Source organism: Engystomops pustulosus, chromosome 2 (genome assembly GCF_040894005.1).
Source record: "Engystomops pustulosus chromosome 2, aEngPut4.maternal, whole genome shotgun sequence".
Classification (NCBI taxonomy): Eukaryota; Metazoa; Chordata; class Amphibia; order Anura; family Leptodactylidae; genus Engystomops; species Engystomops pustulosus.
Genome location: NC_092412.1, coordinates 87,497,869 through 87,519,599, shown reverse-complemented (window position 1 = coordinate 87,519,599; position 21,731 = coordinate 87,497,869). Strand labels below are relative to the sequence as shown.

The window sequence follows — 21,731 nt, the reverse complement described above, 5'->3', positions numbered from 1 at the left end:
ATTAGACAGCCTCAGAGGCATCCATGCATGCTGCCCCTGCTGTTTCCTGTCCATTTTGCCTCCACGATCCTCCACAGCGTCCACCAATGTCTCCATGCGCAACTTTCAACTCTCTATACCCCAGACGCTGGAGCACGAGAGGATATGCAGTACATCATCCCCTTATCAAACGAGCTGTGTCAGGCAGAATTTTCAGGTGTTTCACCAGATACATAGTGGAACTCGGCCCATCTGTCGCCGCCATGCTGGAGACCTGAAGTTGCAATCATAGCAGCGCAATATGAATGCCCCATACTGTCACTCTTAATCATGGAAGTCGTCACCATGGCTGCCTCCACATGTCGTCCCCTAATCAAAAGAGCTGTGTCAGGCTCATTTTTCAGGTGTTTCACCAGATACGTTATGGAACTTGGTCACTATGTCGCCACCATGCTGTGTTATCGACTAAATATACCGTCAACCTTTTGTTCACATAGGAAATCATTTCAGCGCTTCTTGCTCACCTCCTTTGGTTCCTCTCTGCCACCCATTGGTTTGAAGCCTGAGTCCATTTAGGGTATGTCGCCATGACACTCTCTAGCCTGCCGCTGCTGCCTCTGCATGCCGTCCCCTATAGTGTCACGGTCAATTATTGGATGTTTTAGATGCTATCTAGCCTCATTCGGTCACTCTGTCATGGCCATGCTGTTGCCCATAATTTTGGCATAATGGTACGATTAAGCAGCCTCAGAGGCATCCATGTATGCTGCCCCTACTGTTTCCTGTCCATTTCCATGGTGTTTCCATCCTTTTCTGAGGTTCCCAGGTGTTTGGCCAAGCTTCCCTGTGCAGAGCCTTGGTCCCCTTGAAAAATGAATCGGGAAAAGTTCGTCTCGAATAACGAGTACCCGAGCATTTTAGTGCTCGCTCATCTCTAGTGACAATGCATAATCTGCGCTGAATGGCGCAGCTTCCCTTCGATGCCCTGGCGTGTGCCCATACCGCAGTTTACCAGCACATATGGGGTATTGTTCTACTAGGGAGAAATTGGGTATCAAACTTTGTAGAGCAGTTTGGTATTTTATCCACTGAGAATTTGTACATCTTATGAAAAACACATTCATTTAGCCAAAAAAATGTGTTTTCAAAATTGCATCTGATTTAGTTTAAACCCCTGTAAAACTATTAAAAGGTTATCAGACTTCATAAATGTTGTTTTACGTATGTTGAGGCGTATAGTTTGTATAATGGTGTAATTTATGGGGTTTAATTTTTTTTAGGCCTCATAAAAGTACTTGAAACCGGAGCAGGTCCCTCAAAACCATGATTTTACGTTTTTTATGATGAGAAATTACACCTAAAGTTCAAAGCCCCATAACATCCTACAAAAATGAGTGTAAGCAGAAAAACCATGTCCACATAAAGAAGACATTCTGTGAATGTTGATTATTAAGTTTTTTTGCTGTTATGACTTTGTGTGGAAAAAGTAGAATATTTAGAATTTCGAAAATCACTAATTTTTCCAACATACCACCAAAAATTTTCAACCTACATGAAGTACAAAGTGTCACGAGAAAACTGTTTCCCTTGGATATGTTAAGGCGTTCCGAAGTTATAACCACTTTATAGTGACACATGTCAGATTTGAAAAAAATGGGCTATGTCAGGAAGGTGAAAAGTGACTTTAGAGTTCAGGGGTTAATACTAATTCTCAATCAGCTTAAAATGTGAAAATGGCGATATCCTCATTGCAGGTTCACTTAAGCTTAATTCATTCAAAATTTTCCACAACTCCTACTCGCTGATCTTAGTAAAAACCTCTACTAGACTTCTGTTTAAATACTACAGCAGTCACTTTGAGGGGAGGGGCTGTGGAACAGCTCAATGCAGAGATCTAAGAGGACAGCAAACTTAGCACTGGCATCCTACCAAGCAAGACTATGTACAGTATTCATTGGAACAAATTGAGGATGGGCACAACACCACAGTCTCTCCCACAGGCACTCAACTGCTAGGGAAGAATATGATTGGCCTTATTCATTTTTAAAGTAGTGTGTGCTGGCTTGTGGACGCTTTAAGGGCAATGCACACCCCCTACATGGGGGAATTCTGTGAAGTAAATCTGCAAATGTGTTTTTCAGGGTGGCATAAGGAAATCTTTACCTCTGAGCATGCATGTGCTTTAAAGCCGCCAATGTGTCTGCAAAGGTGTCCAATAGCACATTCTTTAAGGAATTGAGTTTCTTCCATTACCTCCATCTACAGCTTCTCATCTACCTAAAATATTTCGGTCAGGGGGACATTCTAACATGCAACCGGGAAATCTGGGTTTGTAAAGAGCAGGTGAGAGAAAAGATGGAGAATGTGAATGTGGAGAGATACAGTATTGAGAGTCCTAATGCACACAAATAATACAAGTACAGTCATTGCATTTAATCTATATGGGACAGAAAAAGTACATGGTTACCTGCCTAAATATCATAGACTTTGAATTGAGTGACAGCAGGTGTGCATCATCACTTCCATTCAAACAGGGAATATGAAACCCCTAGTCTCAGGACAGAGGTTAGTCCAAGTCTTTGGACCACCAGCCATCAAACACTGTCCACATTTTTATTTATTCTGTCAAGGATATAACTGAAATAAGATGTAAACATACAGTAACTATAAATAAAATAGAAGCCAGAGGCAAATATTCCCACCTGAAGCTGTCACTGAAGAGCAGAACTCTAATTAATTTGCTGGTGTTAGACATTCACCTGCCCAAACTAATACTACTAGTAGAAGCCCAGGCTACTATTCTACTTCTCAAAAGTTAACAAGACAACCTTGTAACCAAAAAAAAGGAGAATTGGTTTACTACATTTATACTTCCAATGTTTGTAAATCTCTGAACAATATTATATTTAAGCTTTAATTATATGTAATGTTGCTTAGAACATGATCATTTCTTTGGGGTGTATTTTCTTGATAATGGTAATTTAAAACCTTGTAAATGTTTTGCTTTCCTTATTGCTGCTACAATTTTTGCTTAATTGATGTGGAGCTTTTATGCCTGTAAATGTATTTTTATTTTGAGCATGTTAAATAATAATCTCTTATTTGTAAAGTGTGTGTAGTGTTAATGATGCCAGCACTAAAATGCTTAGACTGTGGAATTTGTTATTTTCAGATGAGGATGTAATTTATGCAGTCACCATCTGGATTATTGCTGACTTTGACAAGCCAGCTGGGAGACAACTGCTTGCTAAAGCTGTGAAACACATGGTACAGTGATACTAATTTCTATTGCTTAATGTTACACAGTTCTGTGTGCACGGGGGGCTGCCACCAATTTTGTAATAAGCTCCCTGGTATGCGTCCTCAAATTTTAGGTGAATTTATAATTTTAATTCTTTTATGTCGTATTTAATGTAGCTTCCTATTAAAGGGGTTTGCCCATGAAAGAAAATTATCAAATTTTAATCCCCTAGTGATGTTTACACAATAAAGATTTTTTTTCTCATTCAAAAGCTTTATTAATCATTTAGTGTTCACAGATACAAAGGAACAACGTGAAGATCATAGGATAATATAACATCATATCAAACAGTGGATAACAACAGAGCATATTAATGAAAGCACGGCCATTCAAAGATTACCATACAGATGATGATATCCTGTATATGCAAAATATCTTAGAATGCAGCAACATGTTTAATTGAACAAACCTTAACTATAGGAGAAAAAAAGGGAGATGAGGAGAGAGTGGGGAATAGGAGGACAGGAGAAAGAAAATGGAAATAAGTTGGAAATGAGTTTCCTGGGGGCTGACACCCAAGTAGCAATATGTTTGTTTGTTTTCTTTATCTTTTATTATTACTTATATTTTTTTTACTTTAGTAGACACAATCTTTCCACCCCGGGACATGCTCGTGCAGATAAAAATTGGATCCAAAGATGCTAGTAGGGGTGTATGAAAGAGACAGACTGCTTACTATAGTCAAGTGGTAAAAAAAAAATTACGAGACAAAAAAAGGGCTAAAAAGGGGAAACGTTAGACAGAAATACAAGAAACAAAGGGGAAAGGCACCTCATCTCGGACCTAATCTGTGACACTCTTCACTTAAAGAAAAAAGGTCTCTTGCGGCACAGCCCTGAATTCAGGAGTTTATTGAAAGGCAATCCAAGGGGCCCATCATTCATGGTAGAATGTTTACAACCATAACACTGAGTAAGGTTGTAAAGCAAGGAGTTAAAAATTTATTTTTATTGTGTAAACATCACTAGTGAATTGAAATTTGAGGATTTGTGGGCAAACCCCTTTAAGTGAGTGACCAAATTGAGGATGGATTGAAGTAATGCAAATGTGTAAAATGCTAGGCTATAGTGAAGGCTGATGTAGTTGTCTCGTATTAGGTAGTAGTAAGTCTTTGGCATGTCGGCTCACATGTTCGTAAAGATAAAATGACACTGGTTTGCTAGATCTTTTATGAAAGAAACCCCAACATCTCTGCCAATTCTGTATACAAAGTGTATTGGTAAACTTTAGAATTTCCTTAACATAGAAATATATAATATTTTCCACAAAGGCATGTGAGCTTACAAAATGCCTGGGAGCCATCAAGCCCTTGTTAACTGTAGCAAGGGGAAGCCATCATTTGACTTCAGTTTGTATTCCATTACATTTTATAGCTGTCACGTGTTCTTTTGTGACATCATTTTACTGTATTTAATATGTCTCATTGTTTAGCAAAATAATTGTTGGAGATGTAGCTAGGTACTAAATTATTCAGTAAAGAAGGAACCTGTATTTCTCTTGCTTTTAATGAATCTTCTCTTTGTTATACACAGTTTTTCCTAAAATACCATTAACATTCACAGTTGTGATGATTTTGAATTAAGCAAAAGATTGGTAGCATTAATAGTGTGTGGGCTTGATGCGATGGAAGCGTTTCTATTTGGAAGCCTTCACACGCTTATGGATCACTTCCTTTATTGCACCTGAAATTGTTTTCCAAAAGCAGCAGTTTAATATATTCAGAATAGATTGTCATTTCTATCTGCTATCACACTCCATAACCTGTTAGATTAAGTAAAAGCCAAGTTTTCTGCCAAGCATTTGTCCCAAATAAGTTGTGTGAGGTTAGGATTGTTACACGTCACACCTAACTCGGAAAGATGTATTTTATGAAGACAAAGGCAAAATAAGACTGCAGTGTAACCTTTCTGCCATTTTGTCAGCTATTTTGTAAGATATACTAAGTTCACTGTAACATATATTCTTTGTTATGACCCCGATAGCAACAATCTGTCACACTAAATTATAAGCGTAGAAGACCAGTGCTTCTAAACTTCAGTGTTATTATCTAGACTTGACCACAGGGCAAAAACTTTGTGGCATCATTTGCTCTAGACATTGTCAGCTTTGATTAACCGTGGAGGAATGCTTTCTCCTTTAGTTCTGTATATATTAAGCAGAACATGACTTTTTAAAGGCAATTTGTTTAAACTCCTCAGATAGCTGGCTTTCTTTCTGGCTTTACAAAATGTATTAAACATCCATACATTGTTATTTGGCATGTCCTTAATAGCATGCAAAGTGTAATTTCACCATTAAAAAACTAAGATGCTGGCTTTTTAGTTTGTTTCAGTTGTGGATTTATATTACTTGACAACCGATAACCAATAAGACAATGAATTCAACCCCCATCTCTTCTTTAACCCGTTCACGACCCGTGACATAATAGCACGTCGCGGGTCGGCCGCGGGTGCATGGAGAGGGCTCACGCGCTGAGCCCTCTCCATAGCCGGTAAGTCTTTGCTGCATATTGCAGCAAAGGCTTACCGCTAACACCCGCGATCGGTGCCAGCACCGATCGCGGGTGCTTTCCCGCTGATCGCCGCCGGCAAAGCTGCCGGCGGCTTCAAAAGGATTGCGGTGCATGGGCGCCGCCATCTTTTCGAGGATCGCCGCTCCCCGTGACGTCATCGGGGGCGGCGATCCGTCGCCATGGTAACCTCGGGTCTCACGAAGACCCGAGGCTACTTAGGGTTAACCCATGCATTACAATGTGCTATCAGCACATTGTAATGTATGAGTAGTAAAATCCCCATATACTGCCATAATGTAGTATGGCAGTATATGATCGGATCGATCAGACACCTTAGGGTTAAAGTACCCTAGGGAGTCTGAAAAATACTAAAAATAAAAAAAAGTTTAAAAAAAAAGATTATAATAAAAAACCCTAAAAACTCAAATCACCCCCCTTTCCCTAGAACTGATATATATATAAATAAATGTCCAAAAATGTCCGATTCTATAAAAAGTGATCACAAGGTCGAACAGTCCTAAAATTGATAACATTGTAAACGTCATCAAAATCCGCAAAAAACTACACCACCCACAGCTTCGTACACCAAAGTATAAAAAAGTTATTAGCGCCAGAAGATGGCAAATTCCCCCAAAAAAATTTTGTACAGGAGGTTTTAATTTTTTTAAATGTATGAAAACATTATAAAACCTATATAAATTTGGTATCCCCGTGATCGCACAGACCCAAAGAATAAATTAGACATGTCATTTGGGGCGCACAGTGAAATCCGTTAGATCCAAGCCCACAAGAAGACGGCACAAATGCGTTTTTTTTACCAATTTCACGGCATTTGGAATTTTTTTCCCGCTTCCTAGTACACGGCATGGAATATTCAATACCATCTCTATGAAGTGCAATTTGTTACGCAGAAAATAAGCCGTCACACAGCTCTGTACATGGAAAAATAAAAAACTTATGGATTTTTGATCATAGGGAGTAAAAAATGAAAATGAAAAAACAAAAAAGGGCCAGGTCCTGAAAGGGTTAAAGAGGACCTGTCACCAGATTTTGACCACCCTGAGTAACAATGCCTGCTGATAAAGTGTTACAAGTCCTCCCCATATCACCTAAAATTAATTACCAGTGAGGCTCTGTACCTTAATTACATTTTTTAAAGACATTTTTCTGATATGCAAATTAGCTTTGTGACTCACGTCTAGAATCTGTGACTCTTCCCTCTCTCAGCCTGGCAGTGAACCACGCCCCATTATTTTGACTGACAGCTCTGTGTCTCTTCAAATCCCTGCTTTGCCTCCTTGTACTAAGGGACCGTCTGCTAATATTTAACTGCAGACATATAAAGCTCCATGTACAGATGGGATGGGATGTACAGATGATATTGTGTAAGAATAGCAAACTGTACACCATATATTGTGATTACTTGAAATTACAGCAGTCTCTATGGGGTATGGAAATGAGTAGAAGTCCATGGAGGCAGCTGTGACTTCATGTGGTCAGATACATGCATGGGGTACAGTTTGCTATTATTAAGAAATAACAGGAATTTCACAGCACTCCTTGTGTAGTAGATGGTGCCAAACTAGGGTCCCAGCCCCGTTCATGCATAGATAATGGAAGATGGCACTCAATCAAATTTGAATAATAATTGCTTTTTATTTTTGTACAAATCCACAGAATAGCATGACGTTTCGGTCAAAATGACCTTCTTCAGATGCTGTGAATAATATAATACAGACAGTATGATTACTAAGTGTACAAAGATTAGACATGGTACAATGTGATCAGATGTGTAAATACAAAGGGTGTCAAAAAACATAGGAAAATAATCGTGTTCAAATGTGCAGAAAGGACTTCTTTGTAGACATCTGATGTCCTATGAGATTAGCACTGTGCAAAATAGTTGTTTGCATCACATAGGCAGAAACTGAAAACATAAATACAGAGTGGTTAATCATCTAGTAATGGTAGATAAGGGGATACAGATATGTAGCAGTGGTTAGTTACCCTCTGTCTGGGAGCTGATCTAAGTCAGATATATGCTTATACAGGTAGGAGGTAGCAAGCTACTATAAGTAAACAGTCTCTGGGTCTACCAGAAAAGACTTACCGGATTGTACTTGTAAAAAGTGCTTGTTAGGTAGGGGGGAAGGAGCAGTGTGAGACTCAGACCTGGCTCCAGAGCTATATCCTGTTTCGTCCAGTCACGTGACAGGAAGTCTGATGCGTTCCACTGTGGAACACATCAGTTTACTTCCTGGATTGCCAGGAGAGAGGGGGAGTTACTTGTCAGACTGAGTCTGACAGATGTGATACTATGGAAGGCTGTAATAATGAATTGAAAATAGTACCAAAGCTGAAAGGTTGTATTAGTAGTTAGGGTGGGACCAAGGAGGTGGGAATTAAATTATATTATTGCAAACCGTAATAGTCTAAGTCTGATTAGTAGTGTGATTAGTCTAAGTCTATAGTTCTATATCATATTACCCATCAGTGGCCCACCGATAGATTCTTGTTAGCGTTTCTGCAAAGGAAACATGTGATAGGTTAGATTAATCGATATATCAACATCAACATAATTCGTATGGATCTGTTTGCATATCTATGATGAATAGAATAAAAGACTGGAAAAATAAAGAGACAATGAGAAATCGAAGGGTTACTCAGTTCATACAAATCTCTGAATGTTGTAGTCTCTGTTCAAACCATCAGGGGCCAGAGTCTGTAGAGTGTGAATCCAGAAGGATTCTTTCTTCAGTAGGGTGATGCAATCACCCCCTCGCCTTGGGGAGTCCACTCTGTCAATCACCTGAAATTTCAGTTGATTGACTGAATGTCCGGCGCTTGCAAAGTGGGCGGGGACGGGCAACAGGAGGTTTGATGTCAGTATGGTGGATTTATGTTTTGAGATGCGGTCGCGTACGTGCTGGGTAGTTTCCCCGATGTAGGCGAGACCGCAAGGATATTTTATTAGATAACATAGGTAGAGTCACAGGTGTGGTAGCCTTGAATTTGGTATCGCTTACCCGTATGTGGGTGTGTGAAAGAGTCTCCTTTCTGGACAGTAGTGCATTGAGCACAATGGAGACATGGAAAGGTGCCCTGTTTTCTAGTATTCAGGAATGTCTGTCTGGGAATTCTCTTGTCGGATCCTATGTCTGCCCTCACCAATCTATCTTTGAGATTGGGGGGGTTTCTTAAAGCAGGGAAGGAAAGGGTTTTCAAATTCCTTGATACCTGGGTGGCCTTTTTGTAAGATAGACCAGTGTTTTCTAATAGACTTGTGTATCCTGTAAATAAACGGATGGTATTGATGTACAAATGGGATACGGGATGGTTTGGGTTGTGAGTTTCTGGGTCTGGGAGAGTGAGTCCTACTTTTATTGAGAATGGAGTCTGGATAGCCTCTCTCTTTGAATCGTTTCTGCATGTTGTCTAAATGTGGTGTAAGGCAGTCTGTCTTGCTTACAATACGTTTTACTCGCTGAAACACTGAAATGGGGAGAGAGTTCTTGGTTGATGTAGGGTAGCAGCTCGTGTAATGAAGTTTGTTTCTATCCATGGTTTTGGTATAAAGGATGGTCCAAATGTGACCGGTGGCAACTTTTTTAACCATTGTGTCAAGGAAACTAACCTTCTCAGTACTGTGATGCATGGTGAACTGTATCTCTACCCAGATAGAATTGAGGAATGAGAAGAATTCCTCTAGTGATTCCAGTGGACCCTCCCATATGCAGAATATATAGTCTATGTAGCGTTTCCATATTTTACAGTGATCCTGAAAGAGTTTATTGGGGTAGATCATCTGTTTTTCAAAATTAGCCATTTAGGCATTTGCATATGGGGGGGCCACATTGGAACCCATTGCCGTTCCCCGGCGTTGTATGTAGAAGTTGTCCTGAAATAGAAAGTAGTTTTTTGTTGATGATGTATCCTGGAGTAATTTGAAAGTGGCATCTAAACCTTTACCATGTTCTATTGAAGTATAGAGACTGTTTACATCGAATGTCACTAGAATGGTAGTTGTTGTTGTTTCTGGGAGATTGTAGATAAGTTCAAGGAAGGTGCTTGTGTCCAGTAGGAATGATTTTGTGCGATGAATTAGTGGTGTAAGGATTTTTTCTAGAAAAATAGATAGGGGTGACAATACAGAATCCGTGGATGCGACTATTGGTCGTCCAGGGGGACATCCAGCCTAGTGTGTCTCTGGATGGTGTCTTGTATGATGTTAGATATGGATGGTGTGGGGTCACGGTCTATAAGTTGGTAAACTGTAGTGTCCTCCAATTGTGTTATTATCTCAGTAATGTATTTTTGTTTGTCCTGTACCACTATTGCTCCGCCTTTGTCAGCTGGCTTGATTATGATGTTTTTCTGAGTGAGAAGTGAACTAAGAGCTTGTCTACCAGTGTTAGTAAGGTTACTTTTGGCATGTAGGTTACCCATGTAGATGTCACGTTGGAACTGTTTTACATCCCTGTTGATTAGTGAAATGAAAGTTTCCACTGGATGTGAGTCTCTCGGGGGAAGGTAAGAACTTTTGTTACGTAAGACCACTTCATGTGGTCAGATACATGCATGGGGTACAGTTTGCTATTATTAAGAGGCTTAAGTACCTGAGATGATGTCACTCTGGTTACATGACATGGACTGTGATCAGTAAGGAGGCATAAGGCATGGGAAGGATTAGATGGGAGAGGCCAGACATGCAGAACACGCCAACCTCTGATGCCAGGTAATATAAAATAAAAGGTGATTTATGTGGATGTAAGTGAAACAATTTTTAGCTAAAAGAAGGGTGTAAGTCAGTTAATAGATCTCTAAAGAACCTGTCACTGGCTGTGCAAATGTGGTGACAGGTTCCCTTTAAACCATATTGGTATAAAAATCTAGTGAACTCCAGTTTTTAATTTTACAACATTCTAAAGCCTGTTGCCCAAAGTGAGTTTGGTCCAAGAAAATCAATCAGTGCGCTGAATTGACTTCCGCATGTCTGTTCATTTTGTGATTTGAGTTTTGGTTCAGGAAATCCTACAGGTGGATACCAAACTCGCTGGTGGACTTAAAGGGATTGGTTATTTTCAGTACGTAATTGATATAGTCAATGCAATAAAAAGTGTCCATGGTCTGTCTGTCCATGGTCTCTCTGCGATAACATCTCATGCACCTGCGTATCCATGACCAGACTATTTAGGCAGACATGCATAATAACACACCCAATAAGATACACTACAAAGTGTGCAGAATTTATAATTTTTTTAAATAGAAGAAATAAAAATTATACCTTAAACTTGCATGCTACTCTTTTCCCTTTTTCTCTAAAAATACTAAAAAATCACCCCCCACTGTGCCTTTGTTGAAAGGTGCAGCGCCCGCATCCTAGCATAAGTCCGTGGGGACATGACTCTTCTATTCAGAAAATGACTCGTACCTACTTATTTGCATATAATAAAAACGGCTGTCAATAAGATGCAGTGCCTCAGTGGTAATTTTAGCTTATATGGGGGGACTTTTAACCCTTTACCAGAAGGTATTATTTAATTTTACTGGTAAAATTCTGGTGACAGATCCTCTTAAGGAAGTGTTGTGTATTGTGAGAGATACAGAGAAGTAGATTGTATAGGGGATTTTAGTAGAACTCTCACTCTGTGCCATAAAAGATAGATTACACAAAGAGTGGGAGAAAGTTTTATGGATTAAATTGTGACAATGTTTGCCAGATTTGTGCCAAACATTAGCATTAACATACAGTAGACAGTCAAAAGGTGCTACACATTTACCATACATCCAGCATCATCCATTACGATAGATCTGACATATTTTTAAGACTGTCTAATCTTTTACTTACATTGTAAATGTACCCATTGCACTGTTCTTATTAAAACTAGATATAATATATATATATTTTTTTTGCAATTGCCTTTATTTGTTAGAAAAAAAGCAGCATTGCTCGACTTGGAATTATAAATAATCCCACCTCCAAAATGACTGAAGAAAACACATTGATATCTCGTGCCATTTGGGCTGCTCTACTTACACAGAAAAGCCATAACATACTGACGTTCTTTACAAAGCTTTCAAGAGAAGAAACTATGGAGTCCCTGACAAAAGGGCGGAAAATCAAAGAGTTCTTGGCTTCGGTAAGAATGCATTTATTGTTCTGTGTTAGGTGAGTAGACATTAGCTGCGGACATACAATTTAATTAAAGCAAGCAGTTTAATTCTTTTATTTTCTAAAGTAGTGGTAGAAAGGTAGGTTGAAAGATGTTCCTTGTGCCAAATATCAGTTTGGAATAGAAAGAAGAAACAAACACTATTTATTTTTATTGAAAATATAACATTCAGAGCCATCAAGGAAAAATAGTGGCACTCCAATTCAACGAGGGGCCCTGTTCTCAGGGTGCATTCACATATGGTAATGAGCGCATTCATTTCAAAACCCAATGAAACAGCTGAAGAGATATTTGTCCAATTACGATGATAACATTTGCGTTTACAAAACCCCTGTTTTCGTGTTCTGTGGGGGTCCGTTCTCATGATCGTGGTAGTCCCAGCAGTTAAAATCCCACCAATCTGATTGTTATCCCCTATCCTGTGGATAAAGGATAGCAGGTAAACTTGATACAACTCATTTCAGTGTTGCCAATAGTATTTAAAAAAACCCTATCTTTAACCCCCGCACGTACCTGGACATATATCACAGCTGACACTGTGCTCTAATACTTGCGATCAGAGCTTGCTTCAATCGCTAGTGTTAACCCCTTACACTCATGCTTGACCGGGGCATGTAAGGGTCTTCCCTCTAAGCATCGGACCCCCCCGTGTCATTTACTGAGGGAACCGATCCTCTTCAGGGCAGCCCCAAAGTTTGTCAAGTGCCTCGGGGTTCCCCGATGTCCTCGGCAGTCAGACTTCATTCAGGTCTCACTGTAAACTGCCTGTGCATGCGTGTGTTTTGGACTTGAACCAGCAATCAGAGCATCATAGGGTAGATTTGAAAAATGGTGCTGTGTCCTTAGGGCCAAAAGAGGTTATTTTACCTTCTTCTTTCTCTTTTTTTTAATTTATGTTTACATTGAATCTAATAGGATTTTTGGTCTTCCATCTTTTTATTCATTAAAGATAGCTCAGATTTTTCCATTGTATAAAGATTGTCTCTCCATGTTGCCAGGTATGTCTAGAACAATTCATATCTTGGATTACAAGTGTGTCCATGTCTGAGATATATAGATCTAGCAAAACTTTCCATATTACCTTAGTACAACACGCCCCATAGGCTGTGGTTTTATAAAAGGGAAAGTGAGAATCAGAGGGTTATTTACTCTGCTATATAACCATAGTTTCATTTGTGCACACTTATCGGCGAATGTAGTATGGTAATGTATGCATTAAGATATGCCCAGAGCTAATATAAATGTATTGCTTGTAAGATATGTAGAATTTCAGCTGTACAGTCTAAGTATGGAATTGATTTCACAAATGAGTAGCTAGATTACTTCATGAATGAGTAGACAAAAATTGTGTATTCTGCATTGCTGCTGGTCTCTGACCCTTTCCCAATGCAAATGCTAATCAAGGTTCTGAAGGACTTCTACTTGCCAATCAAAGCTTGGATATAAAGTCATTTCTAGAATTTACATATAGATTAAAACTGGAACATATTATTTTAGAATTTAATTCAATGATACATCTCCTTTCAGTCGTTACAGCTACATTAAAGCATCATTCCCACAAAAGTGTACAGGATCAGTCACAATGTTTTTTTAAGTATACCATTAAATATAGCCCTCTGAAAAGTGCATTTTAAGTAATAATCGCTACTCTCCATTGTCTGCCACATTTACTAACCTGACCCTAGAACAGCTCAACAGCTCATTTACTTACCTGTCTGACGAAGTTCCCTGAAAGTGCATTGTCCGATAAAAATGCACTCTGCCACGATTCACTTAGATCGTGCGCCCGATATCCTGCATGTACCACTTCCCTGCTCAGGTCCGATGGAAATTTAAACCCTGCACTCAGTCCGAATCATTCGGATCGTCCCACTGTCCGCTCCCCAATTTCTGTCGCATGAAAACCAGCACAGCTGCGCCAAAATCCGATCACGTGCAACAAAATGCTAGTGCAGACCCTTGTCAAATACCTCTCAAAGCCATGCAATCCCTGAAAACTTTGGAAAGTGTGCGCAGACCCTAAGTAAATAAGCCCCAATGTGTGTATGCACCCTGAGGGCGTGTTCACATGTTCCGCTTGCATTGCGTTCATAACACGATGCAAGTGGGACTTGGGCCTTGGGCATGCGATTGATAACCCGATTGCATGCGTTTCTATGGAGATGCATATTCCATCGCCCCAAGCCCTGCCCCATGTACGCTAGCGGCGCGTTACGAACACTAGCAGAACATGTGAATGCGCCCTCGGTACCTTCCCATATTACAGTTAAGACCGGATTTTACTCAGTTTTGATGTGATTTTAAGGTTTAGTTTCTTAATTGTAAGACGTTGAAGGAGAGGAGATGTATAAAAAGTGTTGGTTAATATACCAGTGCAGCGTTAGACTCCACAGTCTTAAAGGGAACCTACCACCGCATGCGCAGTAACTCCGGCCAAGATGCGCGATCTCGGGAACGAGGCCGGAGTTACTGCGCATGCGCAGAACTCCGGCTTCTCGGACGAGGGCGCGCAGCTGCCAGGAGCTGCGCGCCGAAGATCACAGGGTAGGCGGGGGAAAGCAGCTACTGGGGCGTGGAGTAGCCGCGCCGTGTAGCCTCGTGTCCGGCTACTCCACGCCCCGGTAGCCGCTTAATTAAATTAACATATTAGGGCAATAAAGTTTATGTGACGCTAGCGGGGACGTGAGGATTAGCTCTAAAAAGGGCTATCCTCACGTCCCGTACATCCACCTACCACCCGAACTACCTTTATAGGTAGATTCGTGGTGGTAGGTGCCCTTTAAGGTGATTCCACACATGGCTTTTTTAGTCTGTTTTTAAGCATACATTTTCAGACAGTTTAAAAATGCAAGCATTTTAAAAATGCATGTGTTTTTTGAAGACCCATCAGTTTTTGACCTTTTATCCGTTTTTCCCAATTATCTTAATAGATAAACAGGTTGTAAGCAGCCAATTGCATGGTAAACGGCCAAAAATGGTCAAAAACTGATGTTTTTTTTAACGTCTGAAAAATCGGCTTGTTGATTTAATCCCATAGCCGGTGAGCGTTTGCTGCATATTGCTAGCATCGATCGCAGGTGATAACCCTGTGTTCACTTCCAGAAAAGCGCTGCCATGTTGGCTAACATCATTGCTCCCCGTGATGTCATCAGGGAGCAAAAGTCTTATTATACACCATCTATTACAATCTGTGATTTGCATATAACAATAGATGATCTGAAAAATCCCTATATACTGCCGTACTGTAGTTTACCAGTATATGGTATCATCAATCAGAAAAACTAGGGTTAAAGTACCCTAGGCCCAGGCGGTCTGAAAAATGGTAAAAAAAAATAATAAAAAAAAGTTTGAAAATAAATAAAAACACATAAAAATTCAAATCATCCCCCTTTCTCTAGAACTGATATAAATAAACAGTAAAAATCATAAACAGGTTAGGAGTCTCAAAATATAATAACGGTTATGCCCGGCGTTTAACCCACAGATAGCGCCCAAAGACGAAATTACTTTTTTGCCAAAATGTGTAAAATTCAATAAAAAGGCCATACAGAAATGAATACACTGAAGTATGAAAAAGTTATTCGCGTCAGAACATCGCAGAAGAATTTTTCATTATAAATTTCGTATCCCCGTCGATGTACTGACCCAAAGAACAAAGTAGACATGTAATTTGGGGCACACAGTGAAAGACGTAATATTCAAGCCCACAAGAAAATGGAGCAAATGCATTTTTCACCAGTTTCACTATATTTGGGTTCTTTTTCCTGCTTCCCAATACATGGCATGGAATTTTAAATACCCGCTATGTCACTAATATCACTATGAAGTGCAATTATGCCTTTACACAGCTCTTTATGTAGCAAAATAAAAAAGTTATGGATTTTTGAAGGTGGGGAGTGAAAAATGAAAATGCAAAAATGAAAAGGGTTTGGTCGTATTGGGTATCACCCCATCCGTAACAGCCCATACAATAAAATAAAATCATCACTGAACCCGTACGTAAAAAAAACCCTGCAAAGTATACAATTTTCACTGCTGACCTCATAAGGGATAAAAAGTAACATTTACTCCAACATGATACCAAAAAAAAAAGTTCCGCTTGTTTCCCAAAAACAAGCACTAAAACGGCTCTGTAAACAAAAGAACTAAAATGTTATGCCCATTAACCCCTTCCCGGTGCATGGAGAGGGCTCGCGGGCCGAGCCCTCTCCATAGCCGGTAAGTCTTTGCTGCATATTGCAGCAAAGGCTTGCCGGTAACACCCGCGATCGGTGCTAGCAATGCTGCCGGCGGGTACAAAAAGATGGCGCCGCCATCTTGTCGCGGATCGTCTCTCCCCGATGACATCATGGGGAGCAGCGACTCGTCGCCATGGTAGCCTCGCGTGTTCCGAATACCCGAGGCTACTTCGTTTTAACCTATGCATTACAATGTGCTAATTGCACATTGTAATGAATGGGGAGTAAAATCCACATATACTGCTATACAGTAGTATGGCAGTATATGATAGGATGAAACAGAATACCTAGGGTTAGAGTACCCTAGGGAGTCTGAAAAATAGTAAAAATAAAAAAAAGTTTTAAAAAAATTATAATAAAAAAACCTAAAAATATAAATAAAAATTCCCTAGAACTGATATAAATATAAATAAACAGTAAAAATCATAAACACATTAGGTATCGCTGCGTCTGAAAATTCCCAATCTCTCAAAATATAATAACGGTTTTCACTGCGTTTAACCCTGTAACGGAAAATAGCGTCCAAAGTCGAAAATGGCATTTTTTGCCATTTTGAAAAATATAAAAAAATGTATAAAAAGTATTCAAAAGGTCGCACAGTCCAAAAAATGATAGCAATGAAAACGCCATCAAAATTCGCCAAAAATTACACTACCCACAGCTCCGTACACCAAAGTATGAAAAAGTTAATGGCACCAGAAGATGGCAAAATAAAAAAATATTTTGTGCAGGAGGTTTTATTTTTTTAAATGTATGGAAACATTATAAAACCTATACAAATTTGGTATCCAGGTGATCGTACCGACTCAAAGAATAAAGTAGACATGTCATTTGGGACGCAGACTGAAAGCTGTAAAATCCAAGCCCACAAGAAAATGTCGCAAATGTGGTTTTTCACCATTTTCACTGCATTTGGAATTTTTTTCCCACTTCCCAGTACACACCATGGAATATTAAATACCGCCACTATGAAGTGCAATTTGTTACGCAGAAAATAAGCCATAACACAGCTCTTTATGTGGAAAAATAAAAAAGTTATAGATTTTTGAAGTTGGTGAGTGAAAAATGGAAGTGAAAAAACTAAAAAAGGCCAAGTCGTTAAGGGGTTAATGCATGGTGATGCAAAAACAAGCGAATATCTCACAAAATTAGTTCTATGTTCTGCAAAACAAGTTAACCATAAAAATTTGTATAAATAGCCCCATAATCGTGGTGACCCATAGAATAAAGATAACACCATTTTATGGTACAGTGAACGGTTGGTAAAAAAAAATGCTAAAAAACCTAATGCTAAAGAATTAATAAAAAAAGAGTTAATAAAATCTCATTATTAGCTATTGAACCCCACCCCACCCCTAAATGATGCACATAAAGAGTGGATCTCATCTGCAAAAAAATAATCCCATATGTCCAAATTCAAAAAAAAACAAAAAAAAAAACATTTTATAGCCTGTAAAATGTGACAATGCAAATCTGCTCTGAATGGCTCTGCTTCCATTCTATGCCTGGCAGTGTGCCCGTACAGCAGTTTACCAACACATTTGGGGGATCCTCGTACTAGTTTTTTGTCAATTACTACATTGGGGCTTCTTTACTGAGGGCCATGGATCGCATTTTCATCAGACTGTTGGCATTGTGCCGCTCAAAAATGTTTTTTGCCGCAGCTGCGCTGGCTTTCATGCGACAGAATTCGGGGTTCGTGCTGTCGGGCGATCCAACTGAGTCTGACTGAGCACGGAATTTAACTTTCAAATTTTGTTTCAAGACAATGCACTTACGTGCACCAGATAGAAGAAGGTGAACTCCATTGAATCTGAGCAGGGAAGCGACACATGCAGGATATTGGGCGCATAATCTTGGTGAATCGCAGCACAGTGTATTATCGTCAGACAATGCACTTTCTGGGAACTTCATGGATGGGTAAGTAAATGTGCCCCATTGTGGCGGTTTAATTTCTGGCCAAAATTAATGTATTGTCTAAAAAAATTACAGTTTGTAAATTACACCTCCATTTTGTTTTAACCCCTGCAAAACATCTAAAGGGCTAAGACACTTAAAGTTGATTTTTCATACATTGAGGTATGTAGTTTCTAAAATGGCATAATTTATGGGGCTTTACTGTTATAAAGGCCTTTCAAGGTCACTTAAAGCTGAGCAGGTGTTTCTAAGTATGATTTTTGGCAATTTTCTTAAAAATTTGAAAAATTGCATCCAAAATTCTGAACCTCTTAACAACCTAGAAAAAAGGAAATGCATAAAAATCCATCCCAATATAAAGCAGACATTTAGTAAATGTTCGTTATGAAATTATTTGTATGCTATGACTAATCTCCCTGGAAAGCCAAAAATGTTTTACTTAGAAATTTTTGCCAAATTTCTGGGGGGGTTTCCATAGCTAAACACAAAAGATATCATCAAATTTTTCTATTAATATGAAGTACAATGTGTGACAAAACAAAATACCTTGGATATGTTAAAGCCTTACAAACCTCTTATAATGACACAGGGCAGATTTAGGTCCTAAAGCCCTAAATTGGCTTATTCCTGAAGAGGTTAAAGTGTGGTAAGAAGTGGTTTATTTCCATACTTTCCATACTCTGGCAGTTTTATATTCAGTGAGTTATTCATGGTTTGTTAAGGAGGTTTACCTGACAACGTAATCCATCTTCTTGGATTTTTTTAGGAAATGGATAATGATGCTTTTGAAAAAAAGTATAATACCATGGGAGTAGACATACTTCGTACTCAGGAATTGTACTGTCGTGAAGTTCTAAAACTATTGCCTGGACAGATGGCTGTGATCAGTAATGGAAGGGTAAGATTAATTAATTGATGAGAACATTGAAAAAGATTGTTATGAAAAACAATCATTTCTGTTATTGTTTGTGGATATTGCAAATGTATTTTTATATAGAAGGCTGTTCTTCTTTTGTACACATAGGTTGACCATGTACAGCCCAGGAGAAGTCTTCTTGTGTTATCCAACTCCTTAAGCTATAAATTACATCTATATCATTTCTTATAAATTACATTTATCCACAAGATAAATATCTGACTGTATTATTCAGACCACCTAGAGGTCACATGAATGCCTGTACAAGGTTCATAGAAGCTTTCACAGAAAGATACACTCCTTGAAAACAGACTCATGCAGATTAATATGCTTACACTTTTCCTTGCAGTAGATGGGCAATGAGGACAGCACCACACAGTAGTAATGCAGGTGCAGCACCTGATAAAGAGGTGGTAGGAGGCGGATGAACTTTGTTGTTACCTCGGAGGCTGTAGATAACCATTGGGGCACATTTGCTAATGGCCGTGCACCAGTTTTCTGTGGAACTGTGCACATTCTTCTAGGTGCAAACTGGTTGCACAGGTATTTAAGAAGGGTCCATGGCACATTTGTCTTGCACATGCCCATTTTGTGGCACAGATTGTGAGGAGGGGGCAGGCATGGGAGGGCAATTGTAAGGAGAGGGCAGACATTGGAGGCCAATTTGAATGAAAGGGTAGACATTGGAGGCCAATTTGAATGAGAGTGTAGACATTGAAGGCCAAGTGTAATGAGAGGGTAGACATTGCAGGCCAAGACTAATGAGAGGGTAGACATTGCAGGCCAATTGTAACGAGAGGGTAGACATTGGAGGCCAATTGTAACGAGAGGGTAGACATTGGAGGCCAATTGTAACGAGAGGGTAGACATTGGAGGCCAATTGTAACGAGAGGGTAGACATTGGAGGCCAATTGTAACGAGAGGGTAGACATTGGAGGCCAATTGTGAGGATAGGGCAGACGTGGAAGGCCAATTGTGAGGATAGGGCAGACGTGGAAGGCCAATTGTGAGGATAGGGCAGACGTGGAAGGCCAATTGTGAGGATAGGGCAGACGTGGAAGGCCAATTGTGAGTATAGGGTAGACGTGGAAGGCCAATTGTGAGGATAGAACCTTTTTTATTATATTTACCTCCTACAATTGTTATTTATTCTGTCACATTAATAGCTATAATGTCTATATGGTGCAAAGTAAATCTAACAATACTGTGTTTAACTCGGCTGCGTGTATTTTTAATGCAGTGTGCTTTGCTCTAGCTGCATTTAATCCACAGATGGAGTGAAAGTGTTGATTCTTTGTAATATTGGAAGAAATATGGGCTCATCATAAGTGTATGCAGTTAAAGAGAGTTAAGTGCTGTGGTTTATGGGCTATCTTGTGCTGCTGTGCATGCCATTTACCCATAAATAAAAGCTTACAGGCAATTATTACACTGTGCTCTGAAGATAATTATATAACTCTTTAATGGATAGTTTAACGCTTCGGCTAAATTTAATGCATTTTATTTTCACATTATCACAGAGATATTGAAATTTGCATTTCTTTAACTTTTCTTTTTTCAATCTTGTTTTAAATTCCTTTGGCAATTATTCCTGCAGTGAGATAAACCAGTTTATTTTTATTTATTGTGCTATCTAAGAAGTGATTTCTGTCCACTGGCTTATGCAATCTTTAATGGAGCAGACGTAATAGGGACATACTTTACTAATAAAACTTTTACATTTTATCTGCAGAATACTCCAGGCAGCTGCATGATATTAGTATTGCTGTGGAAATAATTCTTTGTCATCCACTCAATGAGTGAATTATGAAGGAGGAAAATTTTCTGACCATGTAAATTTCAGGTGGAATAATCGCATATAAATCCTATAAACTTATACAGGACGCTGTAGGGCTTTCCTTATTGCCCTGTATACATGTGTAACATATTCTAGAAAATCCTGTTCTGAAATGTACATGCACATGCATATATTGGTATGGGTTAAACTAAATGCATTCAGTTCTTTACTTTTATGTGTTGCATATAAATTTGGTTTGTAATAACTAAGAAATATTGTGGTAGTTTTTGTTAATAAGTTTATATTTTATGGGTAACATACTGCTGTGTGCATTTTAACACATGTGAGCCTATTTTATGATCTAAACCATTTTGAATTGTCCAGAGTGTAATAAGAGAGGCCTTAACTGTACAGTAGCCTCCTTTCTGCCTGTTTAGGACCATATGTATATAGAATGATAGCATATAGTGTGTATTATGTAATCTTATGATTTAGTGTCACCTGTAAAGCTGGGTTAGTTGGAACAAAAAGAATATAAATCTACAAAAAATGGCACAATTAACAAATATACAAATAGAAATATTAACATGTATTCAATTATCATTCGAAACATGATTATAACTTGAACCCAGTGCAACTCAGCAATCATTAAATAGATAGTATAATGATCCGGTTTTTATACTATAAATACAATCACAATGCACATGGGTATAAAAGATCGTACTGATATCCTATGGGTAACTTTAGTATAAAAGTGTCCCATCAGATGTGCATAAGGCTTGGGCAAATTGCCACCTAAAAGGTCAACCAAACCTACCTGTAGTATGAACAGGGGAAGCATCCATCGTATAACAAACCACTAAATACGCATTTCAGCAATGCTGCCTTCGTCCTCATTGGCTGCATAGACTCAAAGTC

General features: G+C 39.1%; 1 protein-coding gene across 1 annotated transcript in view; it reads left to right on the top strand.

Moving 5' to 3' along the window:
* UGGT2 (UDP-glucose glycoprotein glucosyltransferase 2) overlaps positions 1-21,731 on the top strand; it is a 209,427-nt gene that overhangs the window by 116,159 nt on the left and 71,537 nt on the right. The window contains exons 20-22 of the mRNA XM_072135438.1: positions 3,152-3,246; positions 11,726-11,932; positions 18,887-19,018. Coding sequence (XP_071991539.1) covers positions 3,152-3,246; positions 11,726-11,932; positions 18,887-19,018 — 434 coding nt within the window. The remainder of the gene's footprint in view (positions 1-3,151; positions 3,247-11,725; positions 11,933-18,886; positions 19,019-21,731) is intronic.